Here is a 26,085-nt window from a genome sequence, read left to right as displayed (position 1 = left end):
ACGGTCGCAAATGCTCAGGACCACTCGAATATCTCTCTTATCTTTGGCCGATCACACCAGGAGATATTCCAAAGGTTATCAAGAAGGAGACAAGACTACTGAGTCCGGAGTTCTCAGTTTTCACATCTTTCTTCAAAAGGGTATGTGTTGCATCGGAGAAAGTGGTTCCCAACTCCGGAAAGAGCGAGACTTGCCAACTTGTCAAGTGGTGAGTACGTTGGAAGTACGATGGTCACTCAGTCCACGGAAAACCCCTCGGCCGTCGGAACAACGAAGACTCCGCCTCAGGCTTCCCTTTCACTCTTGTTCTCTCTCTTGCCCTCTGTGTGTTCCATCTGTGCGAGCGTCTAATCTCCACGCCTCCAAGCTCATCCAAGAAATCAACCCTTTCAAAGTGAGAGAGATTCTGGACAGTCTTTCTCAACCTCGGAACCTCATCTCGCACCGAATCCACCGAGACTGATCTTCCCGCGTCCCCCCCCCCACCAAAAGAGGCCCGTCCTTTCACGACGGGACCACGGTTGAACCGAGTCATGATTACCAAGAGGGGCAGTAAGCTCGTGGGCAGACGTCTTCACTTTGTGACCCTTTGAGCACCCAGGCTCATCTTGTGATCCCCGAGTGAAGATTCCGTCTCGGTATACAACCGTACAGAGATCACGTCGACACTCGACAGTACAGTAGTACATTGATGAAAGTCAAAGTAGTAGAATCATAGAATGTACCATCTTGTCTTTCTTCGTATTTGCCCGGCGTCGATATCCATCTGCACTTTGTCGGGTGCGCTCCCTCGGGATGAGCAACAAAGGATGAGGTATCCGCTCGAAAAACTTCCTGGTAGCAGGAACACTTTTTTTTCTCCAAGCAGCCCAGTACCGACAGATTGCAAGTGTAAATGCACCTTGTGGGAGAAACACCCGACGGGTGGCTTGAATCTGTAACTCTGAACATGGTTGAGGGTACAGTTGGACACTGCTGGTCAACGGAGACCCAGTGCGTTCCTTCTTCCGGTTACTTTTGGCGCTTATTGGCCGTCATCAAGCATGCATTACAATCATACAATGCATGTCATCCAGCCGAGCTCACAGAATGGTGGTGGGTGGGGGCAGCAGCTCTCTCCTCCGAATGGGGTCTTGATTGAGGCTCTCGGTTCCAAGGGGACCCGGTCAGGCATCGGCAACTCCGTAGACATGTGCCTGACACGCTCGTGTTGGTGTTGTGGGTTGCTTCAAGGGTTGACCGTTTTGACAGTTGACCCAGACCCAGACCCAGACCCAGACCCAGACACGGATGAGCGGCTTGGGAGGTTGCGGAATTGAAACGAAATCGATAAACAGAGCATTCTCTCTTGATTTTCCACTTGAGGTTTGTCGTCTGACTGCCATCGTGCTCGACGCTGAATGCAGGACTGGCCATTGTATGACCATCCTCGATTGTCGTTGGATTTCTTGCCCTTTGTTCGGGTGGTTGCTCTGGGAGTGTCGACTGTTCTGTGTTGCCCTCAAATGAGAAACTCCCACAGCGAACATCATGCAGTGTGACCGCACTGAAACGGCGCTCTGAAACCTTGATGATCTCGACTCGGTTTGTCATAAGTAACAGGTACCAGATTGAATATAGACTACGGCACTGCAGAGTGTGCAATCCATTGTCGGTGTCCTCGCCTCGTTGTCCTCACAGCACCCGACTGGGCAGTCAGAGCGCCAAAGTCGACGATAGCCCATACGTTCCGGCAGACCGGTCCTCGGGTAAATTTCCTCGTCTGGCGTCTCGTACCACGCCATATCGAGGGCATTTAGACGACCAGGCCGTGCAAGGAGCCGAGGGCTTTTTTTTCGTGCAAAAGGACGCGAGAGCCGAGAGGGCAGGTGTTGACCTGCCCTGAGGTATCAAATGAGCATTGATCACGATCTAAATGGGTGTTGTGTCTCTTACTTTCCGATCGTTCATCTCGGCCGGCGTACAGACTACGGCCAGTACCACTTGAGGCGACCTGAGGGTCGAGTCGAATACGTAACCATGTACCTGGCGCTACTGAAATTGTGTGTTGGGGATTCGTCATTGGCTGTAGTCCGGTAGATCAGAATTTGAAGTTTAAATGAGCACCGCGCTGCTGGATCCAATCGTTGAGGACCATTCAACTGCCCTATGAGGATCTCATCGAGAGAAAAAACAAAAAAAAAGGAAAGAAAAGAGCTCTCTTATCGGCCTGTCCAAACGTGATAAAAATAAATCACGAACTTTCTGTCCAAAGCGCACGTGTACCACAACTTCATGCTGTTTAGCATACGTACCATACCTCATCAGGAAGAAATGATCGATAGTCAGATAAACTGCCCAGCACTAGACCGAATCCTCCCACCATATAAACCACGTGTATCCAACTGAAAAGCACCATAAACACTACACATTTCCAATCCACAATTGCCCTGAACGGAATCTGCCCAGGATTCATATGCCCGGCATAACTCGACGAGGCATGCATAACTCCAGTCCAGAATAGTTTTTGCTCGGAGCCGCACGGCAGAGATTCCCTCATGATTGGCAGATCTACATCTCAACTGGCTCGTGCTGCCCAGTACACTGCGTAGTCGTACGCCGTACAGTAGTATTCAGTGATTCACCCCTTTCCCCGCCCGACAGGCATTGATTTGGAATTGTGTTGCTCGTGTCCGCATGGTCCGTAGTCCATACTCCATAGTCTATAGTCCGTGACTCTGTGGGCGGTAGTCCTTCACGAAATATACCACACGGCAGTGACGGCCCACAGTATCTAGTTCTAATCCACTGTGAATTGGATGACATGGTCATTTATGGTCCTGGTCTGGGTCTTGGTATGACGAGGGTTCCACGGCGGCCTGCCAAAAACGTGTGCTCAACTGCTCATAGCTTTCATACCTGGCCGTATCCGGAAGGTCCTTGACATTCGAAAGCAAATGGATGCCCTTTTTGTGAGACAGTGCCGTGATGCACGCTTTCGCTTCGGTCGGGTCGAGTCCCAACGGGCGTGGTGGGTCTTTGAGATCGATATTCGGCGCAATTTTCGAACCGTGCATCATACTAAGATGCTCATCTGACTGGCAGAATGGTAATGTGCGTTGAATTTCGAGAATAGAGCCAGAAAAAAAATGGATGGTTCCAATTTTAATGATTCGCCAGTTATGGAAACTAGACGCAGAAAGCACTTACACCGACGGGGAGGATCCCGAGGAAGACAGTCAATCTATCGCACAGGTACGTGTATAGGTAGTTGGACACAATCAAGGCACCCAACAATAAGCTCGAAACGGGAAAACCACAACGCAACTCCCCAACCAGCAATACGAAGCGGGTGTGCATGACTGCATAGTCATACATACGCATGCAGAATTTAGGGTCCGTCCGACGTCGATGCCATGAGCTCATTGAGCTCATACAAACGTCAATCCCCATCGGCGAGTCCGTATGGACCAGCCTTATGGGCGTTAAGATGGTGGCGGTCAATGCATGCTCCTGCCGGACGTTAGTCGTATGCGACAGATGTACGACGAGATATTCGTCGTGACAATTGGATTCAAGGAACAATAACGTTTTCCTCGAGCTGGACAGTCCATCCAATGATGGCTGTGATAGTGGTACGTCCGCAAGAGGAAAAGGCTAGACGGTAGACACGTTCTCTATGAGCCTCGCAAATTGACCATCATCGCTTTGAGCGGTACTGTAGATTGGAACTTTGGGGGGTGGAAGCTGGCCTGGCCGCAGATTGGCCCCTGCTGAATCCTGAAGATTAGAGCCATCATGCTGCTGTGGCATGATTATCGTGGGTTAGGGACTGGTGGAACGTACAGTCGTACACTGTAAGTGGTAAGTAACTCAGGCCAAGCCGCCATTTTGTTTTTGGCCCCGGCTAGACAGCAATCCCTTGGGACAGTAGTACTGATCAATCATCCGCTAAGCAAGCACCCAACTCCCCCGTGGAGAGCTGAACAACCTTGTGGTTAACCTGTCAGGCTTCGTCCTCATCTCGATGAAGCTAATGCAAAGTCCGACGATGGCCCAGTCCGGTCTAGCGTGTACTCTTAGCTTAAAACGGAGATAACTTTCGGCGAGCCCGCAACTGGGGAGGCGCAGACCAACGCTAAAATGGCCCCCCCCCCCCCCAAAACACGCAAAGTCAACACACCTCTTGGGCCGGGCACGAACGGTGAGCAAAGCGCGCCAACGACCATTTGGGCGGTACAAACACTCCTCCAGCCACAACCCCATCTCCACCCAAACGAATCACCCCAGGATGTGCGACCACCCCTCAATGCTTATTGGCTTCACACCTCACAGTTGAGGCGCAGCCCGTTCTCCCTTCACCGCTGGGTGGGTTTGCCAGACCCGACAGCTCTGCCACGCCGTCGGCGACTTCGGCGACTCCGGCAATGACGGTCGTTCGGGGGGTACTCGAGCCTGGGCAGACTAGACTTGTCCGGGCGTCCTGCATGCTTTGTTGGCGAACTGCATGAGATGCTCATTCCTGACAAGTATGCATTGGTCTGGGCGACGATGGCGGTATTGGCGGTTCTCTTCACGTCGGTCTTTGAGGCTCCGAGATAGACCATGGCTTCATCGGTCCTTGATGGTATGCACGCGAGTCGTCTTGAACGTTCTTGGAGATCTCCCCCGTTTGTAAGATAAGTCAAATACTACTTCTCAAGCTGGAAGTATGACAAATCGACTACCAACGACCCGTGTTCATGGCTGATACTCTTCGCAGATAAAGTTCCGTCTGAAAATGTTGTTCCTGTTACTTCGGCTGGAGATTTGAATGACAAACTCCCTTCATGCACAATACTCATCCGTCATCCTGTCTGACATGAGGCTCTTCAGATGACACCCAATCGCCACAGTGAATCGGGACACCCCCGCTGACCAAAACAGACGGAAGCGAATGCATGCCACACCTCCGACCTATCTGGGCAAGTCGACCTGTCATTGCCCAAAAGGGTGCCCGCTACGACCGATTCTCAATGACATATTGTGCGAGGCGAGATGAAACACGGCCCAGGCTTACTTTTGCTCATTCCAAGCCTCTAGCCCCTTGCACAGGGCTGTCCAATCAACCACTTGTATTGCGTCTCCTCCTACATACTGTACTCTTCTCCGGGATGCTAGTGCACAAAACGTCTATAATCAGGATGAAACGCGAAACACAAAGCTGACAGTCAGCTTCCAAAAGGAGCAGGGCAGGATTACCAACCCTCGACGGCCAGGCCACGACCCCGGCTGACCCAGCAGATTCGTACCATGTTGCCATGTCAGTGACGGCGGACATTTGTGATTCTTTTTTGTGGATTTTTTTTTCCCTTCCCGGATGAGGCTCGGGCATCGGTCTATCTGCATCCCGCTCCAATGGCCATTGACTTTAGGATCATCCAGACTAGCAGGGGGGGGGGGGGGGGGGGGGGTTCGAATGGTAGTTGTTCGCGTGGGTCGAGATCCTCGTAGGGCTGTGTAAGGCATGAAGGATGAACAGGGTGCACCGCTAGAGGGGATGTACTGTAGGTACATGTATACAACCACAGTACTACTACCTTGGGTACTTCACTGATCCCACGTCCGCAGTACCGCCCTGATTACCGGATCTGGAGCGTAGTCGGACTGTCAGATCCACGTGATTCTGTCGTTGTCTTGGCTCGATAGGCTCTATTGGGGGATGATATACGCGAGTCTCCTTTAAGGATTCAGAAGCGAACGTCTTCCCATGCTCAATGAAACGGGTGTTTCCTGATTCTGCATCGAGAGTGCGGGTTGACCGCTGACTTGGCGCTCGAATAAGTGGGTGTAGAGTATATTTCTCCTGTAAGTAGTGAAGCATCTACGTGCATCACCTCGTGTGGACATACCTTGCCAAAGCATATCCTGCCAAAGCATATCCTGCCACGTCAAAAGTCCACAATCCACGACTATACACGCGTACAACCAACTCTCCAAACAATCGATACATATATACATGTTAACATTCGGTACTACCCGAACAAATAATCTCCCGCACAGAAGCACACGATCCACCCAAACTAAACAAGCACCCTCCCCAAAGAGATCACCCCAAGACAAAAACATAGCCCATTCAGGCTAGGACTTACCAGTCCCCCATCATTTCTCCTGCGCAAGCGATTACGATAGGATCGGCGACCCCGAAAGGGGATCCCCACTTCCCATCGCTAATGCAGCCGGGGTCCCATTGTGTCGGGACTCGGGACTCGGGACAAATGGATCTGGAATCTGGATGGGGACACTGGACCGGTGGACGGACACACGATTACCCAGACCAGGATTGGGGATTTATTGATTTCTTTGTGGGGTTTGGTGTGACCTTCTGCGGTGTTTGGTTTCCGTAGGTCGTACAGTGTGGTATGTTCTGTCTTGCGTCAGAGCGATCGTGTATTCTGCCCAGGAGGTGGGGTTTGCCAATTTGTGGCAGTCAGCCTTGCAAGGGTTGTGGGGGTCCTGATGGGACGGTGGAAGACGGGAAGGGGGCAGTGTCGAGTGTCGAGTGTCGAGTGTCGAGTGACGATGGTGTCACGTGTGGTGTCATCGCTCAATGCGGGACGGTGTGTATGACGGGCGGTGATGGGTCATGGAGATTCTTACTCATTCCGACATGTCCGGTCATGATGGAGGCTCCTTCAGGCTCGACATTGTTGATGGTCACTAGACGCACACGGCCTATCGTGTGATGCCCATGGGCTTGCACCGCACTGTCAACGATCTACTCCCACGAGTCCATATGGTGTAAGCTACGGCTTCCATGCGAGCCATTTCGGAAGTATCGTACAGAATATCAAAAGCGGGAGATTCCAGTCTGCCGTTCGAACACTCGGGAGACTCGACTTGATACCACTTCTACGTGCTTTGGTCACCTTCCTTGAATCCCCGGCGACTGCAGAACAGCAGCTTGTACATACCGTGTTCCGTCAGCGAGATGATTTGTTCGGGGTCTCAGATGAGATTGCCAATCATAGACATCTGTAGCGCGCCCTCTCTCCGCAACAGACCCTCCCATAGACGATCATTTCAGCAACATCAGAAGAGAAAAGTACCTTTATGAATTGCATCGTGTCAGAGGTCCCGCTCTCCCAGATTCATGGAGTCATGCCCACCACACAAATCTCAAACAGCCCGTCTCTGAGCCCGCCACTGTGGACATGCAGTCTGTCTCTGTCTTGCATGGTTGAATTAATGAATATTCGGCCAGCGTGGGTGGGAAACAACGTGCGGTGCGCTGGGTAGAGTGGATGCTCATTTCAAGGCGAAGCAGATCGACAGGTGGGCGCTCCACCAGATCCGCCTATCCAGGGATCCACTGGTCTGACGATGATCGGGGACGGAGAGGATCGGATTTCTCCGATATTTCTTCTTGTTGTTGGCTGGAATTTACAGATGAATGGGCAATCACCCCGTAGGTAAGAGAATGAAGAAGATCAAGTAACTACCAACTACCTGCCTACTCTGTAATCTGTATAGCTGGATCATCAGCCACAGAGACACGCGGGATGAATGAGTGAGTGGATTGGGGCCTCTCTATCGCCAATCCTGACATAAGGTCGGTCCTGGCAATATCAATCTAGTGGATGTCGATTGCTGGAACGAGGAAGGCATGAAATCTACTATATCCTAACTCAGAATGCCGGATACAATCAGGAAGCTCATCTGGTTGGATCGAGTAAGGCAACTTCCATTGGGGTCTTTCCATAGCCACCACTCGATACAAGGATAAGTGATGCACGAAGCCGATGGACATGGCTTCTCCAAACCTTACTCCATCAGTGGGCGTTGTGAATCATACCCCTGATACGACTGATCCGTGACCATGATCTGAGATGTTCCTGATGTGGTCCGCAGATGTCTCGATCCTGTCAGTCATGCTCATTCAGATAATGTCTCCCCAACCCCACACGGTATGCTTTCTTGTATACCACGGGACACCAGACCAAAAACAACGTGTCCGCAGTACTCCCATCCACTCCCAATCGAAGCCGACGTCTCGGGGGTTGTGCTCCATTCCACGAGGAAAAGCGTCCCGCGCAAAGCGCACGGCCATAGACCAGTCCATCCAACTCCTGGATCAAATAATCATCAGTCCGAGGCCTTCCCTAGCGCCAAGAGTTCGAGACTTCGAGTATATCTCGTCGAGGGCAAGACCAAGACCACATGACTCATTGAGTAAGCAGAGATCACCTCATTAGTTAGTTACCGGTCCAGCCATGTTTAATTAATTCCTCCGACTCCAGACCGGTCTAAGCACCCCTGTCACCCATGTGGCTGCCACTTCGAACAAACAAGTGAAAATAATTCGCATCAGCACTAACTTCTCAGCACTCCGCACACAATACTACAAAGAAAGAGATGCAACTATTCTTCCACGGGGGACCACTCCACCAGCCCCAGAGAAACCAGGACACTCCTCATACGCCGAACGCTCAGATCATCGAGTGGACAGGATCATACTAGCGCCAGACACGGGATCCATCAACATGTCTCGGCATGATTACGCATCAAGCTCAATCTCACTCAGGAGTCAGTGACTCAGTAGTACTGAGTCAGTACTACTACTGTGAGACCTCCGTACGGCGAGTTTTCCTAGCCTCTTCCCTTTGGTATAATGATCAATCTTTGGCCCCCACCGGAGCAATCCTCCCCGTCTCATGCTAGTCAATCTCCTGGCCCCGAAAGTATCCCGGTCAATCTGCATGATCAGATGATGGGAAAAACGTGGCATCCACGCGAACGCAATATTATCAAGCAGGGGGGAGTACCTACCTATCCACATCAAAACACACTACACAGTACCTACTACACAGAGTGCAATTATGCAATGTCGGCCACTGCATCAAGTCTTTTCTTTCTACCTGGCATGGATGTCACAGTGAACTGGAAGTGGAAACCAGGGTCTCGCATGGCAGAATTCAAAGGAGATCCATTTCTTGCGTGCATTAGCACCTTCTCGAATAAGCCATGAGTAAACCAGGGGCCACTGGATTTATATTGCCAATGCGGGACCTTGTGACTCGTAGCCAGGTGTCTCCATGTCAAGTGTTTGATCGTCGTTCTTCTGACGAGTTCCATTCAAGCGCGGTGCAGAATAGCATAATACGGACGGAACAAGTCGATGCAGGATTACAAGTTCCATTCCCGACTTGACCGGCTTCTCAGTTCGGCTGTCAAGGGTATATCTATCGTGGGCATTGATGGCGAGGGTATGAGAGCGGCAAGTCTGACGGTGTCGATCATTATTCCCTGGCTATATCTCTCACAACCTTTCCTCTCTCCTGTTTCCTCTCGGTATCAATTCTTCGTTATACACGTCTTGTTTGGTGGTCTCGGGCATGTTAGACTGCCACGGTTTATGCTTTTTGACCTCAAAATACCGAGTCTAGCTACAGTTCATTTTACACTAAACACCGCCGTCGCAGGTAAGGTAGTTGCATGACAGCTACCACCACCACCAAGGGTCCTATAGTACAGCGTTACCCTCAGAACTATAGTCAGGCCTAGCAGACGGCCAAGATCTCTCGAATTAATATACATATGAGTCATGCCAAGGTGATTCCCTGCTACTCGCATCCCAGGTCTAACTCTCTTCAGGGCCATCAAGCGAAGCGACTCCATGGTTTTGTGTTTCCGACTGAGCTGCAGGTCAAGTCGCAGGGCTTCGGGTTACTGTGAGTGCTGGGCGTGCACGGTCTACCCCCCGACTGAATCCAGAGTCCAGACAATTCAACGGATTCTGCCCGAGCCGACCGTCGCAACTTACCAAAGTTTTGCGATTAATCGGCAAGATATTGCTCTTTCCAGTAAAGCATGCTTTCCGTACAAGTTCGCTCCTCGAGATCCAACTTCCTTCACCCTGTCTTGCTTGCCGGCCGGGGAACAAACCGGATACGGCCACGAATCGAAGCAACAGAATCCTTAAATTTCCTCGCTAGACGTGCATGGGAGAGAGTCCGTGCATGAACATGGATCTTCGGGATCGTCATCTTGCGATTTGTCAGTTGTGGACACGGCACCAACGCTTCCATCTTTGCTTCTGCGTGTGGAAAGGATACCCGAATGTAGAGCTTAGCTTCGTGGAAACAAAAGATCTTCGGAGAGTCTGATCTGGTGAGGGATCTTCTAGATAGCAGTGAACAAATAGAATTGTTGACATTCTCCAGCTTTGCAGGCATACATGTTGGAACATGTCTGAACTATAACATCTAACCACCACTCTCACCTGCTGGCGCACGTGCAGCAGATGAATTGCAGACAGACATACCACAGTCATTGGCTCGGAATCTTGGATCCGCACTTGTCGATGTATCGCACTCACTACTATACCATGTACAATGTACAGCTGTGCCTCGCACAAAGTATCTTGACCTTGAAGGAACCTGACAGGATCAACCTCAGTCCCCAGAGTGCAAACCAACCACCTGCAAGACCACCCCCAGCTCTACCATAGTCCACCGATGTCCAACCATCGCGAGTACAAAGTGCCATGCACCTTCAGACTCGCATCTTGACCCCCGGCTTTCAAAGCCAAAATTGGTCCACAATCGTCGGTGACACGAGGTCACTTGGCGCAAGCATCCATTTCGCTCAAAAAAAAAAACAGCCCTCGCTTGGCAGTTAGCACAGTTCTACCCATGGAATTCATTCAGGCCTCCTCAGGACTCAAGGATATGTCCAACCCCGGACAAACAATCCCCTGCCGTGGTTGCGAAGTGAACAAGGAAGATCCCTGCTCGCACATGGACCAGACAACGCGAGCCCACTGCCCACTGCCCACTGCCCACTGCCCACTGCCCAGGGTCGAATGCCCGAAAAGGGGGCCAGTCCAGTCTCAGGCAAACATTGTGGGGATGGGTCAAATAGAGGCAGGGGGGCACGGTTCGATTCCGTGGAGCCAAGGGACAACAGGCGCCCGTCAAAGGAGAGGTATCTCACGAGGCACTGCTCTCTCACTAGTCACTACTATGGAGGTAGCTAGTAGCTACTAGTGACCTCGAGCTTGCTTCACATTACACATGAAGGACACTCTGCAACGCCTACCTCAGAACCTCATAAGCAATTATGTGATGGCACACTGTCTGGCATGACTCAGTCTGGAACACCCTGCTGCCGACCGCAATTGGAAGGTAGATTGACAGTCGTTCAATAGGCTGGCTTTGATTCTGCAGTGGCCTCCTTCTGTAAGACAATCACTGATCACCCTCGCTAGAGGATCACTGCAACATGCTGCTGTACATCCATTCCATTCCAGACCTTCCATTCCAGACCTTCCATTCCAGACCTTCCATTCCCAGCGCTGTCTATATTCACCTATGCCCAGGGAATTGCGTACTGAACACGACAAGTCTATAAAGAATCAAGTCAGACGGTACCACTACCTACACCTAGGTTGGGAGCATCACCCATCGTCGCTCAATACATATTGTCCATCCAGGATGTCAACGTAATACGGGGTCAGTGTCAGCAAGAACGAGATCGATCCAGACAGATCCATCCTGTTCAAAACTCGATTCGATCACCCGTGATTCAGAGTTCAATCTTACCTCGTGCAAGAGCCCTGATCCTCAATGCATGTGTGACATTCAAGGTTTATCTCAAAAGCGAACATCATCGACTACGGAGGTGCCCGGGGGCGATCCTCTTAGTCGATGGAACCCTCCCGTGTCCTGTTAAGGTTAAAGTTCCGTTCCTCATGTACAGTACTTGGGGCACAGCAGTAGTACTGGCAGTCTGGCACTACTATTTCTTGGTTTCTGGTAGTTCCTAGTTCCAAGTTCCTACTATAGATCGCAACATTACGCCTCTTTCGTCCTGCTTCCAGGAGCACCTCCAGCGCACCTCCACTGCACCCGACTAATGCACCTTTGAATCTGGACCAGCCAGGCAAAAAAAGGAAGCGGATCCATGCGGGTACACCAACACTACTGCATTACTGCAATAGTGTAACACGCACGAGCACGCTTCGATCTCAAGTACTCGAGACAGACCGTGGGGGTCATACAATTGCAATTCCATCAATTGGTCCAATCCGCCATGCAGTGGGGATCCCGTCCTGTGGCGAAGCCAGCTCTCTTGAACTATAAAGTCATGCAGACCGAACACCTCCGAGTCTTGGTAGTCGATCATTCAGCAGTGCTGCACTGTGCTTGGGATCATTGGTGTTCCACCGCGGTGTAAGGGAATCTTCTGGGGAAGGCCCCTGTCAAAAATATGAGGAATGCACATGACTCTCGCTACAGGCTTGTCGACTATACTCTCGTGCGTATGTGCCGTGGATCGCCGAGCGCAGCAACCACGTAAATAGAACCCAAGCGTAAAAATGTTGAGCAAGCAAGCTAGCCCCGACCAGACCGCTTAACCTCAGGATGATCCTCTGTGGGATATCTCACGTCAAGCACTGTCCTTGTTTGAGTGGACCTTGTCATTGGAAGCTGCAAGATCGGCCGAGGCGCTTATCTTAGACCGGATCTACATACCTACACCTCCATGGATTAGTCTTGGATCTGAAAAGGTTGCATCGAAATGTAATCATGAGGGCACGGTCACTTTGAGATGAGGCAGTTTGCCTGCTGCTGATGTTTGCCACCAACAAGAATATTCACCAAGTAACTTAGAGCCGGGTGCCCTACCTGGTGAAAGCCGACAGACGGCGACCGAGTGTAGCAAGCATAGACGGCCATCAATGTTTCCTCTATGTTTATTGTATCTTCTGTGCTGCGTCGGGTGGCTGCTAAATATGGATACTGGATAGTACGTATACCTCATAACCTATGACGATGAAGCATGAACAGCCCTCACTTGATGCCCAACAGCCAAAACAAGCTATGCCCCCGACCCATGACACTTCAACCAAGTGTCTTGTCAGCAAGCTCACCGAACTCAAAGAACCCCCAACCTGCTGCTTATCTACAGATCAATGTCCAGAAGCCAAGCTCAAGACAAAAGGGGGATCGGCAGCGTCCCAGATCCAAAACTAAGGTTGATCTCGGGAGACACTCGGGGTGGACCACGCACTAAGCCAAAAGGGAATTCGTGGGTGGATCCAGAGCATGGCGTCGGCGTGGACGATCCCACCCACGAAGGTGAACCGACGGACACAGGAAATGATATGCATGTGGATGGATACGTCAACCTCGATGTGTCACATTCTGGGCCGGTGGGTTGCGCAATTCTTTTTGGGGAAGGGTGGTGACGGATCCACGGGGTGCGCTATTGAATCTCTTTTTTCTCTATGATGGTTGAGAAGGAATGGGTGGTGGCAAGAAGCATAGTTCAAACTTCATGGTGAGTGTTTCCGAATAGGATGTACTACAGTACCAGCCTACCAGGTCGTCGGTCGATCGCCTGTCGACTTTTGTAAACACGTGAGAATTTTCAAAAGGCCTGGAGAATTGAATATTCGAAAAAAAAAAAAGGTCTCTGACCGGAAGATATGGAGGCAATTGATGTAGTACATGTCTACATGGACGGGCGAACACCATTCCGGGAGCCATGTGTTGTTCAACCTCACGGTTCTCACTTTCTTACTCCACCCTTGGAAAAGTCAGATGATTCGTAAGAGATGATTCGTAATTACTCCATAGTCCATTGATGGATACTGCCGGGATTTGCAGAAGAAGAAAAAGAACCATGTCCACTACATACTCTCCCAGGAATGAGTCGGGTCCATCTCAGCGGAGTCGGTGGACCGATCCTTACTGTCGGGTTCTGTTGTTTACCATAAGATTGGTGTGCAATATCCATGCTGGTAGATCACTCCCATGGACATCATCAGACGTAGTCGACTAGACGTTCTATCTATCCATAGCGGTGAAATCACTTCAAAATCAATGTCAACTGAGATTCCAATCTTCATGGAAGCGAGCTTCAGGGGACTTTCTAACTCGAGTAGATACTTCTGTGTCTCACGTGTACTATTCGCATCATTTATATACGTGTACCCGCACGAGTACAGACTTTTTCCCTCGCACAGTCTCACTTATGTTCCAAAACACTTGAAACGTCAATTTTCCTGTAATTCCGACGGTCCGGGTCTTCGTGGATCCTGCCACACGTGAATGTCTCGGTCTAGCACCGAACTTCCATGGAGTAGGTACGTCGAGTACTCTCAATGAGGTTTCCGAAAAAGATTGTTTGCTACGGTGTCCTCGGATTTCGGACTCGGCGTGAATTCGAGAAGCTTAGTGGTTGACGGATGAACCGTGACTCGTTTGAAAGACGACACATGATATGTACACAGGTGACTCAGGTGAGTGCTTGCATGTTGAATCAAATGCTTCGAGTGGAGGGAACGCTGTAACGAGAGGTTGGCAAGCTGCTACAACTCCGAGAATGGAACCCTGACGAATGGCAATCTCAATACTGGTGCTGTCGAGGACACAAGAGCATCATTGTACATGCGCTGGGCCAGATTCAGAGTGTTCTACGCACTGTATGACGCCGGGGATCTGCGTATACTCTGGCCCCTGCAGAAGGATTAGATATTGCCTTTGGCTCATTTACGAAAGCATTTTGTTTCCATCTTGCTTCGAACGATGAACATGTGATGTTGATCGGATCTTCACCGTTCTTCTGATGAAGTATCCCTTGAGTTTTATTCCATGCTAAGGAACAACGTCTATCGATCGACATCCCTCCACGACTTCAAATCCCCATCTCACGGGCGGGGGGTAACGTGGGACTGTCGCCAGCTGTCCCACATGTTCTGTGCAGCATGAAGTTTCAAAGTCATGAGAATCCAGAGAGGGAATTTCCTTCGCACACCATCCCCCCTAGACCAAACAGTAAGACAGAGAATAAAACATCCTATCTCAAGTTCAAAGACCTGGACGACGATCATCTGTGATCCTGAGGTTCGGCCCCCCGGATTCCAAGTGTTCATCCTTCGTTACCTTCTAATCGCAACGGGCCAAGATGAATCGGAAATCACAAAATCCTCCTCCACTCCAGTCCCAATCATCCGGGTTCTCCTTGCTGAAACCCGAATCGAGTACACACTGCCCTAGACGGTACTCCTGTACATGGAGTGGTGTGTATGAGAAGTCACCTTCCAATGGAGACACGTCAGAAAGAGGCTATACGCCACACGAGAGCTTCAAAAGCCGACACGGTCCGACGACACCGAACTCGGCCGGGAATACAGCACTGTCGCGGTGCTCTCACCTCCAGTGTCACTGTCACTGTCACTGTCCAGGCCCAGGCCCGGGCTGGCTTGGCCTGATGAAGATTCATCCGTTTCATCGCGTATGCGAAACCTCGTGGCAGAGTCTTTCCCCTGCCACAAGCTGCCGTCATTCGTTATTCTGCAGTACTCCGGATGGAACTGGCAAGCATAAACGAAGAAACCCGAGCACGCGTCTTGCATCTCAACGTGCCACCGTACCGCATCATTTTCACAGCAGCCAAGGGTCCCTGCAAGAAAAAAAGAAATCCCTCTCACGTGTCTCGTCTCATCCAAGACCCGTCTGTTCCCCATTGACTGGAGAAAACATACCCATTCTACCGGAGGGCTGTGTTTCCCAACTTGTACGACACAAGAATATTCCGGAAATAGCAGTAAGCCCCAGTCAACTTCTCCATGTCCCGGCCGGCTGCCGGCTCGGTTGCGATGCGAACCTTGATCGCGGAACGAGCAGCGGGCTATAAGCCCTACTACTCAGATTCATGGTGCTGCTTGGATAGCATGGTACTGGAACAGGATGACGAATCTACCGTGGGACATGCAGTGTTTTCAATTTCAAAGGCTGGTTTGCTGCGCTTTAGACACGGGGGGGGGGGGGGGGGGTTTCATCACTGTTTACGTCATACTGACTCGGTGCTGGGATCTGCGCTCGATCACCTCGGGGACTTGGATGACTGGGTAAGGTGTCCGAGAGCAGTCATTGAATGGTAGTAGTGGCGGCGAGGCATCAAGTGGATGGATCCACGATGAGCGTCAGAAAACAGGGTTGGTCGAGTTTGGGGGGGTCATGCCTGTCTGCCTAGTGCCTCACTGCCTACAGGGTGATTTGGAGTGGATGAGAGTTTCTCAGGCTTCAAGATTGATGAACGGTAGTGGGAAGACCGGGGATTGACTGGATGGGTGATAGTCAAGGGGAAGCGTTCTTAAGAGAACGGATAAGGGATCTAATGTTCTTAGTAAGGTTTCTCTGGACTGGCATGTTCTGATGAGATGTGCCTCGTACCTTGGGTGATTGCGGTGGCCTGGTCAATCACCTCATCTACTCAATGATTGCCCTGTGTTGAATTTGATACTTACTTACAGCTAGAAAGGTCACAAGGTGGGATACTTGAACTGTGAGCCGGTGCATGAATGGTTGATACGATTTGATTATGCTTGGAGTTGGGGCGATCGAAAGCCGGGAGAAACTAGATTGGAAATGGGTATCGAGAAGAAAACTAATGCTAGAAACAAGAGCACACTCCCTAGTGAACGTCAACTTGACCTTCGTCGCGGAATCGAACGTCATGTAGGTAGAGAGCTCCCGGTCACCGCCCAACTCATGCGAAGGCCCAAGCGTAGACACACGAAAGGCAAGACGCCAGATGGCCCGAGTGAAGGACACGATCAGGGAGTAATAGCACTCTGGTTGTAATACAAGTCGCACGCATGAGGATGCTGCAGACAGTACTTGGGCACCAGATTCGTGGCCATGACTCCGTTCGCGACGAGATACTCGCGGAAGTTCAGCAGACGCTGGGTCAGTTGCGTGGTGCGCTTGTGGCCAGACGCGTCACGGTTGCCCGACCACACCAACTCCGCGAGTGCGGCGGCACGGGGCCACATCTTGCTGGAGATGGTGACATCGTCGACCTGTTCCGACCACAGGGGCGCCTCGGCGCCAATGACATGTTGGGCTTCCGATGCGGTGAGGTTGGTGGTAAAGTCGTAGTCGTAGATCCGCTGCCAGGACTTGTACGGCGCACACCAGGAACCACCATTGCCGCCGTAGTTGAACGTAACGTCGCCGCCGGGGTTGCTCATCACGTCGTATCGAGGGTCGTTGGTCACAAAGCCGGCGAACCCGCAGTCGAGATACAAAAAGTCCGACGAGGAGACAACCACGTCGAATCCGCTGGCCGTCAGATTCTTGATGTTGTCGACCCCGTTATTCCAGGACTGCATGACAATGTCCCGCGGGACGTCGTGCGCGGCATCGCTGTTGATGAAGATATCCTCCCACATCATCAGCCGACGATGGGGACCACCGGTGCCTCGGAAGATGGGCAGCGCATGGTCCAGCCAGTACTGAGACAGGTCGTTGTAGGTGCGCGAGGGGTCCTCGGCAAACCACTCGGTGATGTACGCGCTAAAGTTGAAACAGTTGTTCTGGAGCTCGTCACCACCCACGTGGAACCAGTTGTCGGTGAAGAGGGCCGACAGATCCTTGTAGACGTTGCCCACGACCTCGTAGGTCTTGTTGTAGATAATGTCCAACTGGCCCGGGTTCGGTTCCACGGCGGTGTGTTTGGGCCAGTCGTCGTTCGACCACCACGTATCGGTGCAGGTGACCACATTGGGGTCGACTTGTTTCCATCCGGACGACGAGTGACCGGGCATGTCAACCTCGGGGATCACGCGGACGCCACGAGCACGGGCGTGGGCCAGGATTCGGCGCACATCGGCCTCGGTGTAGACCTCTCGGCTGGAGTAGGCATCCCGGGTCATCTGCGGATATGACTTGACGTGGATGGGCCATGATTGGGTATCATCCAGATGCCAGTGCAGCACATTGAGCTTGGACAGCGCCATTCCGTCAATCTGCTCGAGGATCTTGGCCACCGAGATAAAGTTGCGTCCGGTATCGATCATGATTCCGCGGTAGGGATACAAGGGAGCATCCTCGATCTTGACGGGCTGTTCAATGATCAGGCCGCCCTGACCATCCGAGATGATCAGCTGCTGCAGCGTGGTCAAGGCATGGATCGCCCCCCACACCGTGTGGGCGTTGATCTGGATGACGCCCGAATTGGCCGTGACCTCCAAGGTGTAGGACTCATCCACGCCATACTGGAGATCCGCGTCGACATCCACGATCGCCAGTTGCACGGAGTGGACGGCGGTCGTCGCGGTGTCGCGCTTGGCCTGGGCTGCATCGGTCGGCCACGGTTGGAATGAGGGGATGGGCGCCTCTGTGGCGGCGGGCACCCACTGGAGATCCGTGATGGTGGCCCAGGTACGGTCCCAGGCGCGGCGCAGGATCCCCTCATGGCCGTCCTGGCATTGGTCGTATCGCAAAGCGGGCTTCGAGATGGCAATCGGGCCGGTGTGACCCCACGTGATAGAGCGAGGCGCGGGCAAGGGATTCACCTTGACGGCCGATGCCGCCGAGGTGAACAGCGCCAACGCACCCAAGCAGGTGATGCCCTTCATCGTGGTCGAGGCTCCCGTCGCGGAAGTGCGAGATACCCTTGAAGGAGTGGTGTTGGGAGACGCACGGTGATGGTTTGAGGGAGACGAAGCGTGGATGATTCGAGGCGAGCTGGAAGTATTTAAATCGATGAGGAGCGTCGCATGCCGATCCTCCGTCCTGTCTGCGGTCCGATTGCGGATGACCAGGGAGGGGGAGGAGGGATTGCAGCGCGCAGCGAAACGTGGAGAAGGGGAAGTGTGAGGTATGCAGGTTGGATCTTGATCTCGTTGACCTGCCGCCCTAGTCGAGCTGCTTTGCTTGGACCGTCCTCTCTGGTGCATTCCATCCCGTTCGTGTTCGTGCTCTCTCCTGTCGACCGGTCTCCTCCCCCTCTTTGTTTCTGCCCTTTGCACGAGGGGGAGTGTTACCACCTCATTCGGCTATCCGGAGGTGTCGGTCGCAACCTGACTATCGAAAGAGAGCTCCTGAGCGAGCTCCACCGGCCGAATGTTTCGGTGTCATTGTGTGGCAGAGCTTCCTGAAGGTCATCATCAGTTGGGTTGAATTCTTCCCCCCGACAAGCCGTGCCAGGTACTTTGTTTGGGGAGGGGGTTGGAGGCTATCTGGCGGAAGAAGATTCCCTCTCTGCGATCATTGGGAGAACCCCAGGTGGAGGCGAGAGTGGAAGTGGGTCTGCGGGCAGGGGAGGAGCTTCTTCTGCGTTGCCTGTTTGGGTCTGGACCCTCCGTGAGGTTACATTCGAGCTTGCCGATGGTTCTGTACCTGGTCTCTCTCATCTTCACTCTTTCCACGACTGGAGAGTAAAGCGACACTTCTCTCAATTATACTACACACTACACAGTCGACTCCCCGCGCAGTTGGAGTAGGTACTCACTTCATGTTGAGATGGGTTGGAGGTCTCGTGGAGGTCTCGCCTCCCGCTTTCTCGCATCCGTCATGTTTGGACTTTGTTAGTGTGCACTTGGCAGTATACTACGGAATCTGATACACTAATAGTAGAGGTCCAGAGGATAAAAGATCGGAGGTACTGTAGATTACGTTGTCAAGAATACCTCAGGTACCTAGGTATGGACTGCTCGTGTTGAGCTCCCCGTCCTTCATCTCTCTGTTCGTTCCACGAGATTTCTGATGTGTCTGTCACCGACTGTATGAAAGATTGACTGATCATCACCAACGAGAACCCATTCCCACCTGACCTCTGCCGCAACAACCTCTTCCTCCTCGGCGCTTTGACTCTGACGTAACCATCGAATACCACTTGACAAGTTGACACTGTCGCAGTTCGACCGGGTCGGCAGAGAGTGACCGAGCAGACCGGGACTGAAGAGAGAGTAGTAGTCTACATCCGTGGGGCTGGAAACTAGCGGCATGTGCGCTTATCGAGGCTCGGCTACAGTTGAATCTCAACCCAGACTGGATCCGTAGACATCGCAAGCGTGGCCTGACATACGCGGGGATCGATGGAAGTACTGTCAGGGTCGTCCTGCGAGATCGTCCGTGCTGCCGGGGAGACCGTTTCTTGGAAAACGAGACCGGCGTCACCATGACCGACTTCTGCCGAGCCCAGGCATTTTGCAAATAGCACCGATACGGGACACCACGCGACATGCGGCCGCGAGCCTCAGGTACGACCGTGACATTCGGCCCAGCAGAGGTCCCATCCGGCACTGCGGGGAACCGTCATGGCCCGGGGACGAGATGGAGAGGAACAAGCCACGAGAACCCACAGGAGTAGTCTCGCAAGACCATCATCCTTCTACCGGGTACTGCAAAGATCCCTTATCGATCTACGAGCGAGAGCCCTCAACGGAATCCGACCTACGTGACAACAGGGGAGCAGAGAGGTGGAACCAGAGCCATTGGTGACCCCGACCTTGCATATCACAGGTAGGTGAAGGTGGTGACCGCGCGGGACAATCTGGAGAGTCCACCCGAGGTCCAGCCAATATATCTATCATGGTCATGCGCACTTCATGCCTCGCGGCAGCATCACCTGCACCATCCCACGTCTTTCCAGTTGGTCCTTGTCCATTCCGCTGTCCCCGCCAGACCCCATCTATGCCGACTTCTTTTCCAAAGACCTCTCCAACTCCAGCCCCTCGCTAAATCTCTCGTGGATGGTCGCCGCGACTGTCGGCTCCGGCATCACGCACGGCCGCCGGGGCAGACCTCCATATCCGTGATAGGTCTGAAGCCCACTCTTGACGGCAATAAATCCGCCCTCGACCGCCACCCAGTCCGCACGAGCCACGATGGCCTGGATGCGCTGTGCCTCCTCCAGTTGTCGCTGCTCGTACAGATCCATCAGATAGAGGCAGGAGCGGGGGATCAGATTGGCCGTCCCGGCAATGACTCCATGTCCGCCCGCGATCAGAGTCGGCAAGGTAAAGTCGGCCGAGCCACCAAAGGTCAAGAAACCCGGCTTCGCACCGGCGGCGACACGCGCGAGTTTCCCCGTATTACCGCAGGTCAACTTGCAGCCAACGATGTTGGGATGAGCGGCTAGAGTGAGAATGTCATCGGAGGACAGGTCCACCCCGGCGGAAGCACCCGGGAAGTTATACAGCAGCACCGGCAGTGGAGATGCGCCCGCCACGGCCACAAAGTGGGCATGCAAAGCCTCGCGGGTGACCAGCGCCTGGTAGTAGCTGGGGGCAAGACCAGGACTGCATCGGCGCCCGCCTCCGCCGCATCTCGACAGTGCTGAATGGTTTCACGCGTCGACGCAGCTCCGCAGCCTGCAATGATGGGGAGATGGGGATGGCCCGCCGCTGCTACTCCCCGGCGCGTGGCGGAGGTGATGGCCTTGCGTTCTTGGCGATCCAAGTGAACGGCTTCACCATTGCTGCCCTGCGTCACGAGACCGGAAACACCGCTGCGGGCCAAGTAGGCGGCGTGTTTCTCCGTCGTGGCAACATCGACCTCCTCGTCCGGTTGGAAGAAGGCCACGGTGGGGACGTAGACCCCTTTCGTCAGGACAGGGCGGGTGTGCGTGCCATTGGTGTTTTCTGATGCCGTCATGGTGGTGAGGTGTCGGAAGAATGGTGAGAAGTCGGCAATGTAGAGTGTGGACCGGCAGTGGGTGGTTTCAGTCGTGTCCGTCGGGATTGTCGGGCGTCGATGTCCAGGGCACGATGCGATTGATCGAGTAGGTACGCGTCACTGCGAGGGAGACTTATCCGGTCAGTTCTCTCAGGTGTTGCGACGATCCCGCTTGCGATTCCTCGCAGCGGCAGATTCTCCTTCTTACATGAGATAACTGGTGAATGCGTGATGATGACGGAACGTGCAACCCTTCTTTCTTCATCAATGGATTGGTCGTTTTGAGGGTTCCAGGCCCTTAAGTATCCGTCCTCTCGGATATACTTTCGTGCCCGTCTTGCCCTCCACTCTCCGCATGGACTTCGGCTGAACTTGGACGACCCCCACGTTGGACGATGTTCCCCCCACCAGGACAGGGACCGACCCCCCCATCGCAACCGGACAGACCCCCTCATCTGCAAATCTACAGGTATGTAGTCAATGATGACAGTACTCGCGACCAGCGATGAGAACCCAGACTTGAGTTTTGATCCCACGATTTCATATCAAAGATCATACCTCCGTTTCCCGGAGCATACATCATCTAGACATGTCTCTGGATAGTCCCATGATATTTCGGATTGAGAATTCCAAGTCCACATCCATACCCGGACAAGGAACTCCCCCTCTTCACCTCTTGCATTCAGAATGGCATTGTGCCGCAACAAGCACGGCTTGACCAAGTCGGAGTCAAACCAGGTGGAGAAGCTCCCCCCCCACGCGGGCGTTCATCTGCGGGGTCGGGGAACCGGCAAAGTAAGTAGCGGGACTCTGCCCAGCGTCTCGTCTCTTCGGGGTTGAATTAGTCAAGTCTTCAGCTGACTACCTATTACCGGGTATACTGAGAGGGGTGCCTGTAGACTGGAAATGGAGGTTTGGAGAATATCGATGCATCTGAAGTCGGTTGGCCCCTAAGGTTCAAGTGAGGATCCAATGCATGGAGTGGGAAGTATAAAATGCCGAGCCTTGTACTACCAGGTAAAGCCATGGATACCTATCGCCTCCTCGAGAGAATTGGAAGTATTATGTATACAACAAGTTGAATCAAACATCAGGACAGCCGTCAGTGCAACAGTGGAAGGTGTAGATTCTCAGCGCAAGAGTTCGATACTGGATACAATGGAGTAGTATCTCCTGCGTGACTACTCTCGTACCCCCAGGTATCCAAGGATCTTCAAGTGAATGCTTCCTAGTATAGTTATGAGGCCAATCATGACAACTGGAGTGAAGCAGCAGCAATGATATGAGTGATATCCTCATGGTAAGTCCAGGATCAAACAGTTGCTCGGATGGTGGGCTCGATTCAAAGGGAAAGACAATTTGAAGAAGAACCGAGATCGCCCTTTCTTGTGGCATTGAGACCGACGGGAGCCTCGACGTGAGGGAATCATCACTGGATTCATACTGTAACTCTTGCCTAGTATGCGAGGGGGAGAAATTCTACTTCTGTCGAAAAGGGAGAAAGAAACATGTGAAAGCAGACTGTTGGACATTGACATCAGTGTAGATTACTAGTATCACGATGTTCAGCAGGTGTCTTAGTACCTAAAGTACCCCAGTCAACCAGGATTTGTGCTGCAGATTGCTTGATACCGAGTTGACCGGAAGCAGGCGTGCCTTGTCAATATTTCAGACGGTACTCGTATGCTTTCGAATTGGAACTCGAACATAGAGGCTTTGAGTTTCGTCTCCTCTTTGATCTTCTGAGACTCGTCTCGTCTCGTCTTCCAAAACGGCCATCCATCATCAACGTCTGGTTTTCTTCATCCGAAGACCTTACGCGGGAACAGCATCGTCCCAAAGTGACTGCCAAGAATCCCTTCTCCTCGCACCTCCATCACCACGGGCAAGACCCTTCAAAACGAGCGACGGGCGACTTCACGACTCAAGCATCGAGGAGAAGATATCTCAATTGCTTCCAGATCAAGACTCGAGGCGATTTCCCTTTACCCGCTTCCCCTGTCCATCCGCCCCCCTTCCATTCCTCTACACAGATCACCACAGCATGACTCTTCACTGAATCCTGTTCCTCCGTCGCAATCTCCTTCTCCCCCCCCCCGATTGTCCCAGCAATGGGCGCCCGGTCACGGTCGTCCCTGCGCGGCACTGTGCGACGGAAGACCGACGACGTACATCTGAAGCATGATCGTCATGGGCTACCCATGAAAAGGCAACGGACACTGCACGATCTCTGGCCGGTCAATCGTCGCCGAAGCTCCCCGGATTGCCTCGACGCTACCACCCCAACGCAGGATTCCGTCGCAAGCAAAGCGCGACACGTCCTCTCTGCCCCCGACACCTCGCGTCCACCGACCTTAACCCACCGCTCACGCCGAGCCTCGTCACCCTCGTCGAACAGCGTCGCGTCCAACGACCGATTGAGCGTGTCGACAACCCCGCGCGTGAATCACGGCGATGGCGTCACAACCCCCGCCGGAGACTGTTCGCGACGCGCGACGGCGACAGCCACGACTCTACTTCGCGACGATCCAGAGTCGCCAGATCCCTTGGACACCATCTCTCCTGCTGTGAAGACCAAATTGAAGCCCACGCGTTCCGGACTCTTGACCCGGTCGCTGGCTTCAGAACCTAGTCTTGCAGATTCACCGACCGCCAAGCGCTCCACGCGGCGCAATGATTCTCAAAATGGCGATTCAGAGACGAAGAAAGCCAAGGCTTCAGCTCCTCCATCTCTCTTCCAAGATGGGATGACACCACTGTCCCCCGACACGCGACCGGCCAATGCCCCACGACCGCAGGAGCAGAAACCGTCCGAGCCACATGCTCCAGATCAAGACTCTTCAGCTGCAGCAACGAGCGAGAGGAGATCATTGCGCTCCGCGGATACTGGCTCACGATGTAAGAGTGAGTTGGCGCAGTATTTCCACAATTACGAGCAGATTATCAGTCTCGACGAGCCCGAGCCTGGTAAGTTCACATGTCCCAGACTCCTTTTCCTTCTCAAGCTCCAGCGTGTTTGGACTGACACTGTCAGAGCTTCTTGCTTTCAACACCGTGATCACTGTCGTTGACAACCTTTCCGAGCCGTTGCCGACTGCCCAGCCTGATCCATCCCCATTTGGCAATCCGTTGCGAAAACTACATGATTGCAAAGTCATCACACTACCAGAGCCTGCTCCGGACTCGGATCCGGCGGACCCTCTGACCGAAGACCTCTATTTTCGTGCTCACCGCAGGTTTGAGCGTCAAGAGAAGCATCTGCGCAACATTGAGCGTGATCGTGCACAACACGAAAAACAACATCTGGATCGACTTCTCGAGGAGCTTCAAAGTCCCGACTGGCTGCGTGTCATGGGTCTCACAGGAGTTCACGAGAATGAGAAGAAGCTTTACGAGCCCAAACGCAAGATACTCGTTGACGAACTTGTCGCCTTGGTCAACAAGTTCCAAAAGTGGAAGGACGAGGAGCGCAAACGCAAGACGGCCAAAGACAAACACCTGCATACGGGAGACGCCGAGCCTGACTCACAAGTCGTCAAGGATACTGCACGCAGGCCACCGGCCAAGGTCGTCGAAGACACGGCTGAGGAAAGCTCCGCTCTATCCGATGCTTTGAGTACCCCAGACCCGAGTGATGTGGATGCCCTGGCTGCTCGCCAATTGCATCAAGAAGCGCGCTCGGCCTCGGTTGCGAAACAGCGCAAATCTGTATCGGAGGGTAGTCGAAAACCCAAGACCAAACGCTCCGAGGGAGGTGACGAATCGAGCTCGGCGTCTGCACACAAAACAAAGCCCAACAAGTCACAATCCACACCGTTCTCCCACGACGTACGAACACCCGCTGCTCCTTCTCCACCACCTCCGCCCGCTTATATGTATATCCCACCTCCTCCTGACAAACCATTTACCTCCTTCTTTGAAGATTCACATCAGCGAGAGTTGGCCGTGGCCACTCTCGCTGGCTCCCAACGGGACCGGACTCATACTGTTCTGGCCTTTGGTCAACCGCTGCCCGAGATGCCCGAACGAGAATTCCTTCCACCAGAGGCAATTCTCACCGACGAAGCACTCCATGCCTCGCAGCGACAACGTCGACTCTTGAAGCGACGCAATCGTGGGTGATATCCTGTTCGTTTAAACGAAAATCACTATCCACGTATGAGGCCAACGTGTCTTGCAAAGCACTCGCGCTGGAGAACTTTCATCCTCTCCTGCATTTACTTCTCCCTCCTGTTCTATATTTCTATTTCTCTTATCTGTCTCCTTTGCATCTCACCATTCCTGAAGGGGAATGATGTCATGCTTATGTGCATCTGCGGTTCTGGTGTTTTGAAATTTGTCTGTACGATAGCATCACGGCGTCTGGGCATGGTGTCTCGTGGGTTGGAATTGGGAGGAAAAACACTCTTTCCCATCTGGGTGGAATGGGAAGGCGGGTTTTGACGCTCGCCAGAATTTGGATGTCTGGTCGGAGGCGTTTGTCAAAAAAGAGTTTCAGTTGGTCCAAGGTTCGGTCAATGTGGAAGACATCGGCCTGTGAATGGATTACGTGAGTGAGTAGTATTGTCCAGCAGTGAAATCCACACTGCATTATTATCTCTGAACTAGCATTCTCGTCCATAGAATGAGCAACCTGATACACATACAAAAG

General features: G+C 52.8%; 3 protein-coding genes across 3 annotated transcripts; 1 reads left to right on the top strand and 2 right to left on the bottom strand.

Annotated features, from left to right (window-relative positions):
- Positions 1-16,585: 16,585 nt before the first annotated feature.
- On the bottom strand, positions 16,586-18,391 carry N7539_008361 (beta-N-acetylhexosaminidase; the record flags this gene model as incomplete). Its single annotated transcript, XM_056937961.1, has 1 exon — positions 16,586-18,391. One exon carries the CDS (start codon positions 18,389-18,391, stop codon positions 16,586-16,588), a length of 1,806 nt encoding a protein of 601 aa, XP_056787053.1.
- Positions 18,392-20,448: 2,057 nt separating this feature from the next.
- Positions 20,449-21,413, bottom strand: N7539_008360 (dihydrodipicolinate synthase family protein; the record flags this gene model as incomplete). The annotated part of the gene is made up of 2 exons (XM_056937960.1): positions 20,449-21,030; positions 21,054-21,413. The coding sequence occupies 2 exons, from the start codon at positions 21,411-21,413 to the stop codon at positions 20,449-20,451; spliced, it is 942 nt and encodes a 313-aa protein (XP_056787052.1).
- A 2,132-nt stretch (positions 21,414-23,545) lies between these two features.
- N7539_008359 (acetyltransferase SAS4-like domain-containing protein) lies at positions 23,546-25,556 on the top strand (the record flags this gene model as incomplete). Its single annotated transcript, XM_056937959.1, has 2 exons — positions 23,546-24,401; positions 24,469-25,556. The coding sequence occupies 2 exons, from the start codon at positions 23,546-23,548 to the stop codon at positions 25,554-25,556; spliced, it is 1,944 nt and encodes a 647-aa protein (XP_056787051.1).
- Positions 25,557-26,085: the final 529 nt, after the last annotated feature.

This window comes from Penicillium diatomitis, assembly GCF_028827545.1.
Source record: "Penicillium diatomitis strain IBT 30728 chromosome Unknown utg000012l_segment0_segment0, whole genome shotgun sequence".
Taxonomy (NCBI): domain Eukaryota; kingdom Fungi; phylum Ascomycota; class Eurotiomycetes; order Eurotiales; family Aspergillaceae; genus Penicillium; species Penicillium diatomitis.
This window is presented reverse-complemented; position numbering and strand designations above follow the sequence as displayed.